Source organism: Cervus elaphus, chromosome 18, assembly GCF_910594005.1.
Source record: "Cervus elaphus chromosome 18, mCerEla1.1, whole genome shotgun sequence".
Lineage (NCBI taxonomy): Eukaryota > Metazoa > Chordata > Mammalia > Artiodactyla > Cervidae > Cervus > Cervus elaphus.
Window position 1 is genome coordinate 73,942,299 of NC_057832.1, and position 13,492 is coordinate 73,955,790.

The window sequence follows — 13,492 nt, forward strand, 5'->3', positions numbered from 1 at the left end:
AGGTTGGCTTAAAGCTTAACATTCAGAAAACTAAGATCATGGCATCCGGCCCCATCACTTCATGGCAAACAGATGGGGAAACAGTGGAAACAGTAGCTGACCTTATTTTTTGGGGCTCCAAAATCACTGCAGATGGTGATTGCAGCCATGAAATTAAAAGACGCTTACTCCTTGGAAGGAAAGTTATGACCAATTTAGACAGCATATTAAAAAGCAGAGACATTACTTTGCCAACAGAGGTCCATCTAGTCAAGGCTATGGTTTTTCCAGTGGTCATGTATGGATGTGAGAGTTGGACTGCAAAGAAAGCTGAGTGCCGAAGAATTGATGCTTTTTAACTTGTTGTTTGAGGAGACTCTTCAGAGTCCCTTGGACTGCAAAGAGATCCAGTCAGTCCATCCTAAAGGAGATCAGTCCTGGGTGTTCACTGGAAGGACTGATGTTGAAACTGAAACTCTAATACTTTGTCCACCTGATGCAAACTGCTTACTCATTGGAAAAGACCCTGATGCTGGGAAAGATTGAGGGCAGGAGGCAAAGGGGACGACAGAGGATGAGATGGTAGGATGGCAACACCGACTCAACGGACATGAGTTTGGTTGGACTCCGGGAGTTGGTAATGGGCAGGGAGGCCTGGCGTGCTGCAGTCCATGGAGTCAAAAGAGTTGGACACGACTGAGAGACTGAGCTGAACTATTTCCACTGGTTCCCCATCCATTTGCTATGAAGTGATGAGACCAGATGCCATGATCTTCGTTTTTGAATGTTGGGTTTTAAGCCAGCTTTTTCACTCTCCTCTTTCACTTTCATCAAGAGGCCCTTCAGTCCCTCTTCCCTTTCTGCCATAAGGATGGTGTCATCCACATATCTGAGGTTACTGATATTTCTCCCGGCAATTTTGATTCCAGCTTGTGCTTCATCCAGCCTAGCATTTCACATGATGTACTCTGCACATAAGTTAAATAAACAGGGTGACAATATACAGTCTTGACGTACTCATTTCTCAATTTGGAACCAGTCTGTTGTTCCATGTCTGGTTCTAACTGTTGCTTCTTGACCTGCATACAGATTTCTCAGGAGACAGGTCAGGTGGTCCAGTATTCCCATCTCTTGAAGAATTATCCAGTTTGTTGTGATCCACACAGTCAAAGGCTTTAGTGTAGTCAATAAAGCAAAAGCAGATGTATTTCTGGAACTCTCTTGCTTTTTCAATGATCCTACAGATGTTGGCAATTTGATATCTGGTTCCTCTGCCTTTTCTAAATCCAGCTTGAACATCTGGAAGTTCACAGTTCACGTACTGTTGAAGCCTGGCTTGGAGAATTTTGAGCTTTACTGGCGTATGAGATGAGTGCAATTGTGCAGTAGTCCGAACATTCTTTGGCATTGCCTTTCTTTGGGTTTGGAATGAAAACTGACCTTTTCCAGTCCTGTGGCCACTGCTGAGCTTTCCAAATTTGCTAGCATATTGAATGCAGCATTTTAACAGTATCATCTTTTAGGACTTGAACTGGCTCACCTGGAATTCCATCACCTCCATTAGCTTTGTTTGTAGTGATGCTTCCTAAGGCCCACTTGACTTCTCACTCCAGGATATCTGGCTCTAGGTGAATGACCACACCATCGTGGTTATCTGGGTCATTAAGGTCTTCTTTGTACAGTTCTTCTGTGTATTCTTGTCACCTTTTCACAGCATCTTCTGTTTCTGTTATGTCCATACCATTTCTGTCATTTATTGTGCCCATCTTTTTGTTCCCTTTTCATTCATTCAAAAGGGAACTTTTAGCATACCTTACTACAATTTTACACAATTCAAATTTGCATAAAATACATTATATTTTGTATAAAATAAGACTGCACATTTGAATTCTAACAGCAGATTTCCCTGGCTATCTAAAGTTTTAGGAATGGGTTGAAATGCCAGCATCCAGTACAGCAAAGCTAAAGTAGAAATGATAAAAACGAATAAATTCAAGTGTAGAAGGAGCTCTTAGAGAGCCTAAAGGAGAAATTAAGAGGAAATTCAATCTTTTTCTTAAGAGAAGAGTCTGAGTAGGCTAGAGCATTGTCAAAGATATAAGTCTTCAATGAAAATCATACTTAAACCCTATCTGATTCTCTAAGGGGACAGATGTTATCAGAGACATTTTAGAAGGTATACAAGACCTTAGTGAAGAAAGGGTTGTCAGCACACAAAGTGTATCGGTGCAGATGGGCAGGAAATACTAGGCACAGCCTCTGGGGTAAATCAGCAAGACTGTCAACTTTCCAAGCATCTGCGGAGTCGTCTGGGCTGGTAATATAGTGTACAGGCCCATGGAAAACATCCAGAGGTGAGTCACAGAGTACAGTGGGAAAACTGTATTTCTTGTGATCCTCATCCATGTAAGGTATTAAATACCATTAAAAATTAGCAGATGAAATTCAGTGCCATTACAATCTGCTCATGGACAGTCACAATGGAACAGCTGCTCCATCAATAAGAATTTCATATGAGCCTACCACACGCCCTTTACTGTGCAAGGCAGCATGGATCTCTGGGTGATTTAAACTCAGTCCCCTATCCTCAGGAAGTTCATGGGCTTTTAAGAGAATCAGTGTTTAACAAATCATTATTATGTAAACTGCCAACTGCTGTAACAGACATCTGTATCTAGTACTACAGGAAACGAGAGAGGTGAATCCAGCCTGGGAGCATGTGGACAAAGAGAATTCTCCAGAGGACTCGCAAAGGCTGGCTAGGGCAGAGAGGAGGGCGGTGGCTGGAGCTGCAGACGGAGGAAGCTACATGGAGATGGTGGCGGGAAGGGAGAACCATTCACTAGGGCTGTGGACACTGGAGATGGGGCCAAATTGGGAGGACCTTTTAATGCCATGTAAAGGGTTCTGAACTTCCCATCTGAAGCACAGTAGTAGTTTAAAAAGGTATAAAACTTACTGCTTTTTTTTTTCCTTCAAAAATAATGTGTTCATTGTTAAAAACACGGACAATGTAAAAAGGGAAGAACTAAAGAGATATATAATCATGCCTCCCAGAGATAACCACATAGGGCATTCTAGAGGTATACTCTTTTAAGTCTTCTTTAATATACAGATGGTATTATTTTCTTCTACTAATAGTCATGATCATTCTAATTTGGAAATTGTGGTGGGGAAGTAAAAAGAAACCCACATTTCTTTACAGTATGTAGCAAACACAGGTGCCTCCTGTCCTGGTCTTTGAGTCTTCAGCTCCAGAGCTTACCTGGCAGACAAACTGCCTGTTTATAAGGGCTCTGGATCCAGTACTTCTCCAACCTCAGGGACTTTATACCTTTCCTACCCTTTGCCAGTGAAGTAAACTACTCAAAAAGGCCCAGAAACCTTTCTTCACGCCCCCTTCTATGGGATAGCAAGAAAACAAGGATGTGGTGAGCCCAGGTAAGAGGGGCAGCCTGGTCTAAGGAAGAGAGAGCTTCTACAGGAACACTATCTCTGTATCCCACCTGGTCCTTCTAGAGGAGGCAGCTGTTCTTTGCTGTGCCTGCATCTTGCCAAGAGAAGAGTTCCACTGGGCAAAACACCAGCCAGGCAGTCTAACAGGAGAAGAGGGAAGCAGAGAATTTCAGCTGGGTCCTGAAACAGGCCTAGGAAGACCACTTCTGCAATTGAAAACCAACAAATAAAACTCGTAAAGAAAAAGACTTGACCAAAGTCCTTAGGTGACTTCTAGGGCCGCACACATCCCTGCCACGTGAGGATGCATTAAGCTAGGATGAAGTCTATAAGCCTGACCTGTTTTGGTTACCTAGAGAAGATTAGAAAATGAAAGACATTAATCTTCACTGAACTACCCATTCATTATCATAATGCATGTTCTATAATCTGGAAGTATTTTTGGCCTCTGAAAGACATAAATGATTCCCTTCTTCCAGTTCTTTTAAATGTGTCAGTTCCTTAGAAACTAAATCAAAATTTCTGAGTAGGAAGCACTGACAATCACCTTGCCCAACTCTTTTCTTTTTATAGATTAAAAAAACAGAAGACCCAGAGAGATAGTTACCTGCCCAAGGTCACAAAACTAAAAGCAATGAGGACTTAGGCCATTCCTGTCACATTAAAGCATCCTGACAAAACTGATGTTTATTCTTTGTGATACAACAAAATAATGAAAATGAAAAATGTGCCTTTTCCCAGCCGTATCTTGAAAAAAATCGGAACCTTATTCTATTTATGGAAACAACGCTGATCTCATTTTTTTTAATGGTTAGTCAAAACCTTTGTACGAAGTATTTAGAAATGATGCCTCAATCCATTACAGCATCTGAGTACCAACAACCTTTCCATTACTGCTGATAGACAGCTATTCTGTCCAGAAGCAGAATGCATGAGAATGTTTCTTGCAAATCTATAACTAGTAAGGACTTACAAAGTTACTTTGGGTTGTACAGAGGACAATAGAGAAATACAAATCCAAGTTTTAAGAGAGCTTGAGAAGCAGACAAGTAAAGGCAGGAAGCGTGGCATCAATCATTCACTGAGCTCAGGAAACACGAATTATCTCAGTTCTGTAAATGAGTTAAATTAGGAAGTTCTCAGACAAGAATCATGAACGAAGAAAGATTTGAAAGTGAATAAGCAGAAAACAGAGTGGAAAAGGAATAATGTGTATAATGTGACACCATGTATATGAGTTTAAAACATGCAATATAATATAGATACTGTTTATGGACACATAAATATATAGTTAAAGTATAAAAGCATTTATTATATAATAATAAACTAACAAGTTCTGAATGAAGATCTTCTCTGGAAGTAATGGGGTCATGAGGTAGTAGGTGGATTGTGTTTATATATTTGTCCAAATGATAAACATTTGATATAATTTAAATGGGCTTTCCAGGTGGCACAGCAGTAAAGAATCCGCTTGCCAAGCAGAAGACGCAGGAGTCATGGCTCAATCCTGGGTAGGGAAGATATCCTGGAGTAGAAAATGGCAATCTGCTCCAGTATTCTCACCTGGAAAATGCCAAGGACAGAGGAGCCTGGCGGGCTACAGGCCACAGGCTTGCAAAGAGTTGAACGCAATTGAGCACACACACCAAAAGACCTACTACCAGGAAAACCCCCAAATTCTATAAAGTGACTAAGTTTCAGGCAAAATGAATAGTGTGGAGAAAAGCTAACTTAATAACCAGTTGACAGAGATGAAACCAGTACCCAAAGATATCCTATGTTATCTTCAGGCACCATGGAGATGAAAACTTGTACTGTAAGCCAGCTCTGCCATTAGAGCACACGCTGTGAATAGTTCTGAAGATGGCATGACTTCATTCACACGTCCCAGGACTTCCAGAACAGTTAGATCAAGTTATGATTTGATGTCAAATATCTAATAGTAAGTTCTGATTTTCTCTCTCATATAGCTCTCCTTATTTGTGAAAGCCTTTTATATTAACTGTATAACTGAGTATCCTTTAATTTTTTTTTCCTATTCTGTGCTAGAGATTTTGGTTAGGTTAATGTTTACATGACATTTATGAAATCATTTGGAGGTGAGGGATGTGGCAATACGCTACCCTGCTGAGGGAGCAGTGCAGAGCATATAACATTTAGTACAATGGTGCATGAAATGGCAGAGCAACTTTTCTTCCTTTCACTTACAAGGATGCTTTCTGAAGCCTCTTTTTGATGTCGCATCTGTGAATGGAGGGGCTCAGCTACAAGGTGGATCATTAAACACATTTGCTTTGTGTACCCAACTCTTTCCTTAGAATGATCTCTAGAGAATATCAGAGGACACCAGAGTTCAGAGCAGCTCTTGGCATGAGACCACCCAAAACATTCCACTCCAATCATCACTATGGGGGATTCAAGAGATGGCTCAAATGCAAAAGGGGGCAGTGTAAAGCTGATGGTCTCCCTCCAGATGCTGAAAACTCATTCTAGGTCACAGAACTGCAGCAATACAATGACTATACATGCATTTTCCAGAAAGTTAATAGATGTTACTGCTTTCATTTTGTCATTTTCAACTTTTACATATCTCCCATTTTTAAAGCCATTAAGACTATGCAAGTTTTATGAGCATTTACCTCAAAACCTGTCTTAGGCAGTAGATTTCAAATTTGGGAGTATCATCAAGGTTTATCTTTAATTTATCCCCACTAATTCTCCTACTACTCCCAGGTTAGGAAAAATTTTCAGGCATTGGATAACCAGTCCATTATCACGAAAAGGAGGCAAAATTAACTAATACTATGGGTAACTAATTTCAGTACTTTTACTCCTGCTTATTTAATAATCATTTAGAGGCAGTCAAAATTCCCAAATAACCAAATGTAGCCTAGCAACACGTGAGCTTCAACGTCCCAGCTCTGGACGAATGAGTTTCAAATTGTAGCATGGATTAGAATCACCGATCACACACACTGTTGGGTCCCATTTCAGGAGTTTCTGAGTCAGCAGGTGTCAGGTGGGACCCACTAGCCTGCAATTCTAGTAAGTTTTCAGATGCTGCTGTCCTTGGACCACTCTGAGAACCACTGGTCTGGATCTGGGACCCTAGGGAAAGTACTTATCTTCTCTAAAGTTTAGTTTATCACTATAAAAGGGGAGTACTCAGACTAAAGAAGATGTTTATGGAGAACCTTGTGTCATGCCAACACTGAGTGCTCTATAAATGGTAGCTGTTATTACAATAACTCAAATTCAATTTTAGAATGAAAAAATGTAAGCTAATTTGCCTATATATGTCATATAAATTACACATACCCACTCTTTAACCTATATACCCAAACTACTTCATTTTAGATAAAAGTTCTACTTATAAAAGCTATTATTTCAAAATGAGAAAAAAGAAGCCATTAGTCTAGAAGAAATATGCATCAAGGAGCCTATGGGTTCTGAGTGGTTAATGTGTAACATTTCTTATAAAGCTCTATTTGTTTGCACAAAGCTTGTTGTGTCTGTGTTCAGAGGGGAGGGGGTGGTTAGGGGAGCTTTCTCGCTCCACGTTGAACCACAGCAGGAAACTAGGAATCCCTGTAAGCAAAGATATTTTAAATCATGAAAACCTCTGAAATAATCCTAAGCATCAGGATGAAAATCTCAAATTTACAGTCCCCCTTTCCTTTTCACTAAAAGTAGTCCAGCAGGGAAGAGAAAGAAGGAAAAGTTGAGACTGGCTGTGATTATTTCAGCTTTGAAGCAGCATTTACCCTTTAAGTCTCCTCTCTCTTCACAAAGTCAACATCTCTGGGCCCAGTCTCCAAATAAAAGGTAGGGAGAAAATAGGGATGGGGCAGGGCAGAAATGGCATATCCTCAACTTCCTCTCGACCTCCAAGGTAAGCAGCTGGGTTCCCCTCTCCCCTAGCTCCAGCAGAGGGGTGTGGGATCAGCATCCCGCACTGTCCCTCACACAGCCAACAATCACAAAGCAGCAGCATCCTGTGACAAGCAGAGTGCACCCCCAGGCACCCAGTGCTGAATCCCATACCATCTGCATTTTCTTGCAGGTGGAGGTGGTGGAATCTTCCTTCTACTGTGAAATTTCCATACTGAGAAGTCAATCTGGAGGGAAATCTCTAGCTTAGCAACTGAGCTTTGTAAACTTTCCATTTCTGATTTGGGACAAATAAGCCCATTTTCTGGTAGGTTATTAACTGTGCATATGTCATGATGATGAGAATATAAACAGCAATAGAGTTAACCTCTGTAAGTGCTTACCGGGCTTCCCTGGTGGCTCAGATGGTAAAGTGCCTGTCTGCAATGCTGGAGACCCAGGTTCGATCCCTGGGTTGGGAAGATTCCCTGGAGAAGAAAATGGCAGCCCACTCCAGTACTCTTGCTTAGAAAATCCCATGGACCGAGGAGCCTGGTAGGTTACAGTCCATGGGGTTGCAAAGAGTTGGACAGAACTGAGTGACTTCAGTTTCAAGTGCTTACTATATGCCAAATTTCTAATCTTTTCACATGCATAAATCTACTTAATCTTTACAACAATCTTATTAGGGAAATCAAATCATCATTCCCATTTTATAGATGAGGAAGCTGAGGCACAGAAAAGTAAATTGCCTAAGGGCACAATACTTTCCAGAAAGTCCATGATGTTAATCACTCCACAAAGTCATAAAATTTGATAGATACTGGTTAGGGGGTCCTAACTGTCATGGTGAATATACTTTTAGTACTGAAATCAGGACGTACAGTGGACAATATAATTGATACTGTCTTCGAAATTCAAGGATGAATGAGAAGCCCCCAAATGCAGGTAGCTCAGGGATGGTGGAGAAGACCTTTTGTGGGAAGAATGAAGACCCTGGAGACAGCAACCCCAAAGTGACCCTGCTCCAGATCCTTTGTAGTCTTAGCAAGTCTTTTAGTCTTTCAGAATTTCTATAACCTGACCTGTAAAAACAGATCGATGTTAGGATTATCTAAATTTTTTATACAGTGTTACAGAAATATCAGCTTTATATTGTTTCATGGCACATCAGCAAGTTTCCAGACAGGGAAGCCTGGGAAAATTATGTAGGGCTCATGACACATAAGGATTTATTTAAGAAGAACTGACTTCTTTAAAATATTAGGTTTTCCTATTGAAAGATGGTTCTCTATTAATTTAGCTCTTCTTTAAGACAAACTGATTTTTAATAAGTTAGATGTAAATTACCAGGTCACTATCTCATGGGTAGTGAGAAACAATTAATAATAATGAAATGGAAAAGAAACAAAATCAAATCTTGAAAAGCACACCCTGTCTCCTCCTCCAGGGGTCTCCATTCCACATCCTCTTCAATTAATCAATCAAAATGTAGAGAACACTTACTCAGGGCTGTCTGGATGTCCTTTTCTCCATTTTTCACTTCAGTCAAAAATCCTTTCAAAAATTTGAGACCTCTAAAACAAAAAAAAAAAAGGAGGAAATATTATTTCCAAAGTTCACTTATATTGAATAGGTATGAAAAAAATGGCAGACGTAAGCTTCTTTTTCAACAGTATCTTGGGCACAGCAATAAACAGATTAAGTCACATGGCTGTCCTTTTTGTTTCTTCCCTGTGATTTCCCTTTAGCTTGCTCTAGATCATTCTTATCTGAAATACCTAAACAGTGGTTTTCAAAATGTGGTCCCAAGACCAGCTGCTTCAGCATCATCTGGAAACTAGCCAGTAATGCAAATTCCGGGGCCCCACTCCAGACTTGCTGAATCAGAAACTGTGGGTTTTGGGTGGGGCAATCTCTGTTTTTTTCAATAAGCCCTTGAAGTGATTCTGATGCTGTTACAGTTTGTGATCCACTGACTTAAAGACAAACTAATCAGCTTTACTGTCCTTTATGATTCCTATCTTTCATATTCTATTAATATGAACAATGTTTTATCATTATCAAGACAGAGGCAAAAAAAAAAAAGTTGGCGTTCTATTCATCAGGCCTTCTGTACAACTGCGTTCCAGCCTGCAATTAGAGGTAGCCTCCTTCGCCTAACAATCTTATTGCAGGTAACATTTCAACTTGACTAGATTTCACCTGCTGCCCTACCCCGGCCACCTCACCTCTTCAGCCACAGGAGGGCTTCCGTAGCCGAGTTCCTGACCTGGGCTACATCGGCCTCCACTTCGTGTAGCACTATCTTCTGGAGTGTGGTAAACTCTTCTTTGTTGGTAATATACTTCTGGTTCACTTTCTGCAGGAAAAGCAGAGAAATAAGTTTAAAGTGCTAAAGCTACCAAGCAAGTCAGTTTACATAAGTTTGTTAAGCAGGCCTCTAAGAAATTAAAATATATTAATATTTTATAATATTATAATTTTATAATATTTTATAATATTATAATTTAAAATATATATTAAAATAAATTAAGCCTCTATTACCTTCGTCTTTATGTTTTCCAAGTAATCTGTTTTATTTGTTTGAGAATTCTTATTGGGTTTAAGTCAGATTTAAATAGTTTGAGGGTTTTAAGGCACTGTTTTTAAAGTATTTTTTTCTCCTGTGAGAAAGGTTCTTACAGCTGGCCTATGCTTTTCATCCTGAGTATAAACTCAACAACCATTTGTTTTTGATAAGATTTCATGCAACTACTCCCTCCAAATTAAGTCTTCAGAGACAAGCTAGTATACTCACTTTAATATTTCCAACTAGATCCATCTTAACAGGAGCAAACACCGTAGGGCCAAGTTTGTCTAGAAGAAAAAATTGAGAACATCATTGAAAAAGAAATTTTTTCAAGTGGAAAATAAACTTAATGGATAACACTCCCAACTTTCATTTTTTGCTTTTAAATCATTTTCTAAACATAAGCTTCAAAGATTTCTGGGACACCGTCATTACTTTTTTCTACTATACTGCTCCCGAGTAACTACAATGAGGCCTTAAGGGCATGTGAGGATAATCTTCTAAGTTGAGAATAGGGCTGCACTGTCCAATATGGTAGCTGGTAGATATGTGGCTATTGAGCACCTGGCAATCAATGTACCTATTCCAAACTGAAATGTGAAGTATAAATATACCAGACTTCAAAGACTTAGTATCAAAGAAAAAAAAAAAAGCTCATTAATGATTCTTTTATACTGAGTCCAAGTTCAGATGATATATATACCAAGTTAGATAAAATACATTATTAAAATTAGCTTTATCTGTTTTGCTTTACAAATTTAATATGCCTCCTAGAAAATTTTAAATTATATATAGTAGCTTAAATATTTTTGTTGGAAGAGCAAATTAAAAGAAAAAAATAACACAAAGAGTATAGCTAAAAAGACAAAATGTAATAAAATTCTAAAATACTTGACTCATCCAAAAGAAAGGCAGGAACAAAGGTAGGTAAAAAGCTAAAAGAGGAAGTAAAATAGAATATGAAAAAGTAATTGACTAATTGTCTAGAAATCAAGAAAGGAGTACATAAGGAAAAATATATAAGACAAATACAAAATAAGTAGCCAAAATGGTAGAAACAGCAAGATAGAAGGCTTAAATTCATCCAAACAATGTAATTTATTACATTAAGTACAGGAAAAAATGATAATTTCAAAAAACACAGAAAATACATTTTGTAAAACTAACTCATCCATGATTATAAAAAACTATTCAATATACAAGTCAACTGTATCTGTATGCTATTAATGAACAATTAGAAAATGATATACTTCTCCTGATAGCATAAAGAAACATAAAATTTTAAAATCTATTCATGACAAAAGATGTGTAAGAGTCTCATGCCCTACCGACTGAGCTAGCTGGGCAGCTTCAAAAGATGTGCAAGACCTTTACACTATACAAAACATTGCTGTGAAAATAAACACCTAATTAAATGGAGAGATATGGCACATTCATAAAAGACTCAATGTTGTTTGAGATATCAATTTCCTAGTAACTGGTTACAGATTCAACTGAATCCCAGCAGACTTGTTAATAAAATTGAAAAGCTAAAATTCATATGGACATTCAAAGGACCTAGAATTGCCAAACATCTTGACGAGGACGATTTACATTATATGATTTCAAGCCTTACAAATGAGGCACAGTAATTAAGATACTATAATTCTAGGGTAACGAAAAACAGATTATTGAAACAGAAGAGACTCCAGAAACAGATCCACACTTATGGGGTCAACTGATTTTCAAAAAACTGCCAAGTAACAAAAAAGGGAAAAGATGCTTTTACAACAACAACAAAAAAATGGTTTTTGAACAACAAGGTAAAGGAAAAGAAAAAAAGGAATCTCAACCTTTACCTCACACCACATAGAAAACTAATTTCAAGATGGATCATAGATGTAAACATAAAAAATAAAGAGTGTAGAAGACAACACAGAAGAATATTTTCATGACCCTGAGGATAAGCAAAGATTACTTAGGATACTGCAAGTACTAATTATAAAAGAAATAAAATAAATCGATTTAATGAAAATTAAAAATTCCACATATTTCAGAAGGCATCATTAAAAAAAGAAGCAAACAAGCCATAGTCTGGGGGGAAATATTCATAATGAAAATGTCTACAATGAAACATTATTCAGAACACACAAAGAACTCTTTCAACTCAATAATAAAAAGAAAACTAACCAACTTTTAAAAATAAATTAAAGATATGAACAGACGGCATGAAGGAAGAGACAGTAATGGTTTATATATGAAAAAGTGCTCAACATCATTAGTCATCGGGGAAATAAAAATTAAAGCCACAAGGCACCACTGAACACTCACAGGAATGGCTAAAACCAAAAATACTGACACCATCAAGTGCTAGTGAGGACGTGAAGCAACCAGAATCCTCATACATTACTGTTAGGCGTGCACAACGGTACAACCACTCCACGAAGTTAGAGGTACAAACCCTATGAATCAGCAATTCCGCTCTACGTTATTAAGAAAAATGAAAACATGTGCCCACAGACGCAAAAATATTAAGAGCAATTTCACTTATAATAGCCCCAAACAGGGGCTTCTCTGGTGGCTCAGTGGTTAAGAATCCACCTCAACGCAGAAAACATAGGTTTGATCCCTGGATCAGAAAGATCCCCTGGAGAAGGAAATGGCAACTCACTCCAGTTTTACTGCCTGGGAAATTCCATGGTCAGAGGAGCCTGGCAGGCTACAGTCCCTGGGGTCATAAAAGAGTCGGATATGACTTAAGAGACTGAACAACAACAACAAAGCCCCAAATAAGAAATTATCCAAATGTCTATCAGTAGAAGACTGAAGAAATAAATTGGGGTATACTCCCGTAACAGAATACTATTCAGCAATAAAAAGGAATGAGTTACTAATAAACCTAACAATAAAGATGAAAACTTTACACCGAGAGTGTAACGCAAGAGTATGTAAGTGATTCCACTTATTTGAAATCTTAGAACATGCAAAACTAACCTACAGTAACAGAAAGCAGTACGGTTGCCTTGGGCTGGGAGACAGTTTGGGGACTGACTGCAATAGGGGACATTCTGGGATAATGAAAGCATATTCTGTCTTGATAGAGGAGTGGATTACACCAGTAGATGCGTTTGTCAAAACTCATTAAATTATAACAGTTAAGTTCCATGCAAAATCAACCTTGACTTAAAAAAAGAGATACATAGTTAAACAGATTCTACAGCAAACTTTAACACATTAGCAATTCCTGGTATTACTGGCTCTACAAAAAGTCAATGGAATTTAAACTTAAAGTTATATATGTAATGTTTTTTAATCTGAAAAAATGTTTTAGGTGGTAAAATGCATTTTCATAGTGTTGTTGCTGCTGTTCACTTGCTAAGCTGTGTCTGACTCTTTAGGACCCCATAGACTATAGCATGCGAGGCTCCTCTGTCCTCCACTATCTCCCAGAGTGTGTTCATGTCCATTTTCATACTACTAGTGGATTTGAAGATCTGTTCCTCAACTACTAATACTTTCACTTTTGCTCTTAAATATGATTTCTAGAAAACAGAATTCCCTTTTTTCATTACACAGCTCTGGGATCATTATTAATCATAATTAGAAATGAAGTGGAATTATGTGATAATGTTTAAG

The 13,492-nt window shown here is 38.4% G+C and overlaps 1 protein-coding gene across 5 annotated transcripts in view; it reads right to left on the reverse strand.

The window, feature by feature from the left end:
• PLEKHA8 (pleckstrin homology domain containing A8) overlaps positions 1–13,492 on the reverse strand; it is a 68,147-nt gene that overhangs the window by 14,031 nt on the left and 40,624 nt on the right. For 4 of the 5 annotated variants that reach the window (XM_043872093.1, XM_043872094.1, XM_043872096.1 and 1 more), the window contains 4 exons: positions 10,106–10,164; positions 9,537–9,667; positions 8,812–8,882; positions 3,486–3,641 (listed from right to left, as the gene is read on the reverse strand). In XM_043872093.1, coding sequence (XP_043728028.1) covers positions 3,486–3,641; positions 8,812–8,882; positions 9,537–9,667; positions 10,106–10,164 — 417 coding nt within the window. The remainder of the gene's footprint in view (positions 1–3,485; positions 3,642–8,811; positions 8,883–9,536; positions 9,668–10,105; positions 10,165–13,492) is intronic. The other variant, XM_043872095.1, reaches the window with a different exon arrangement.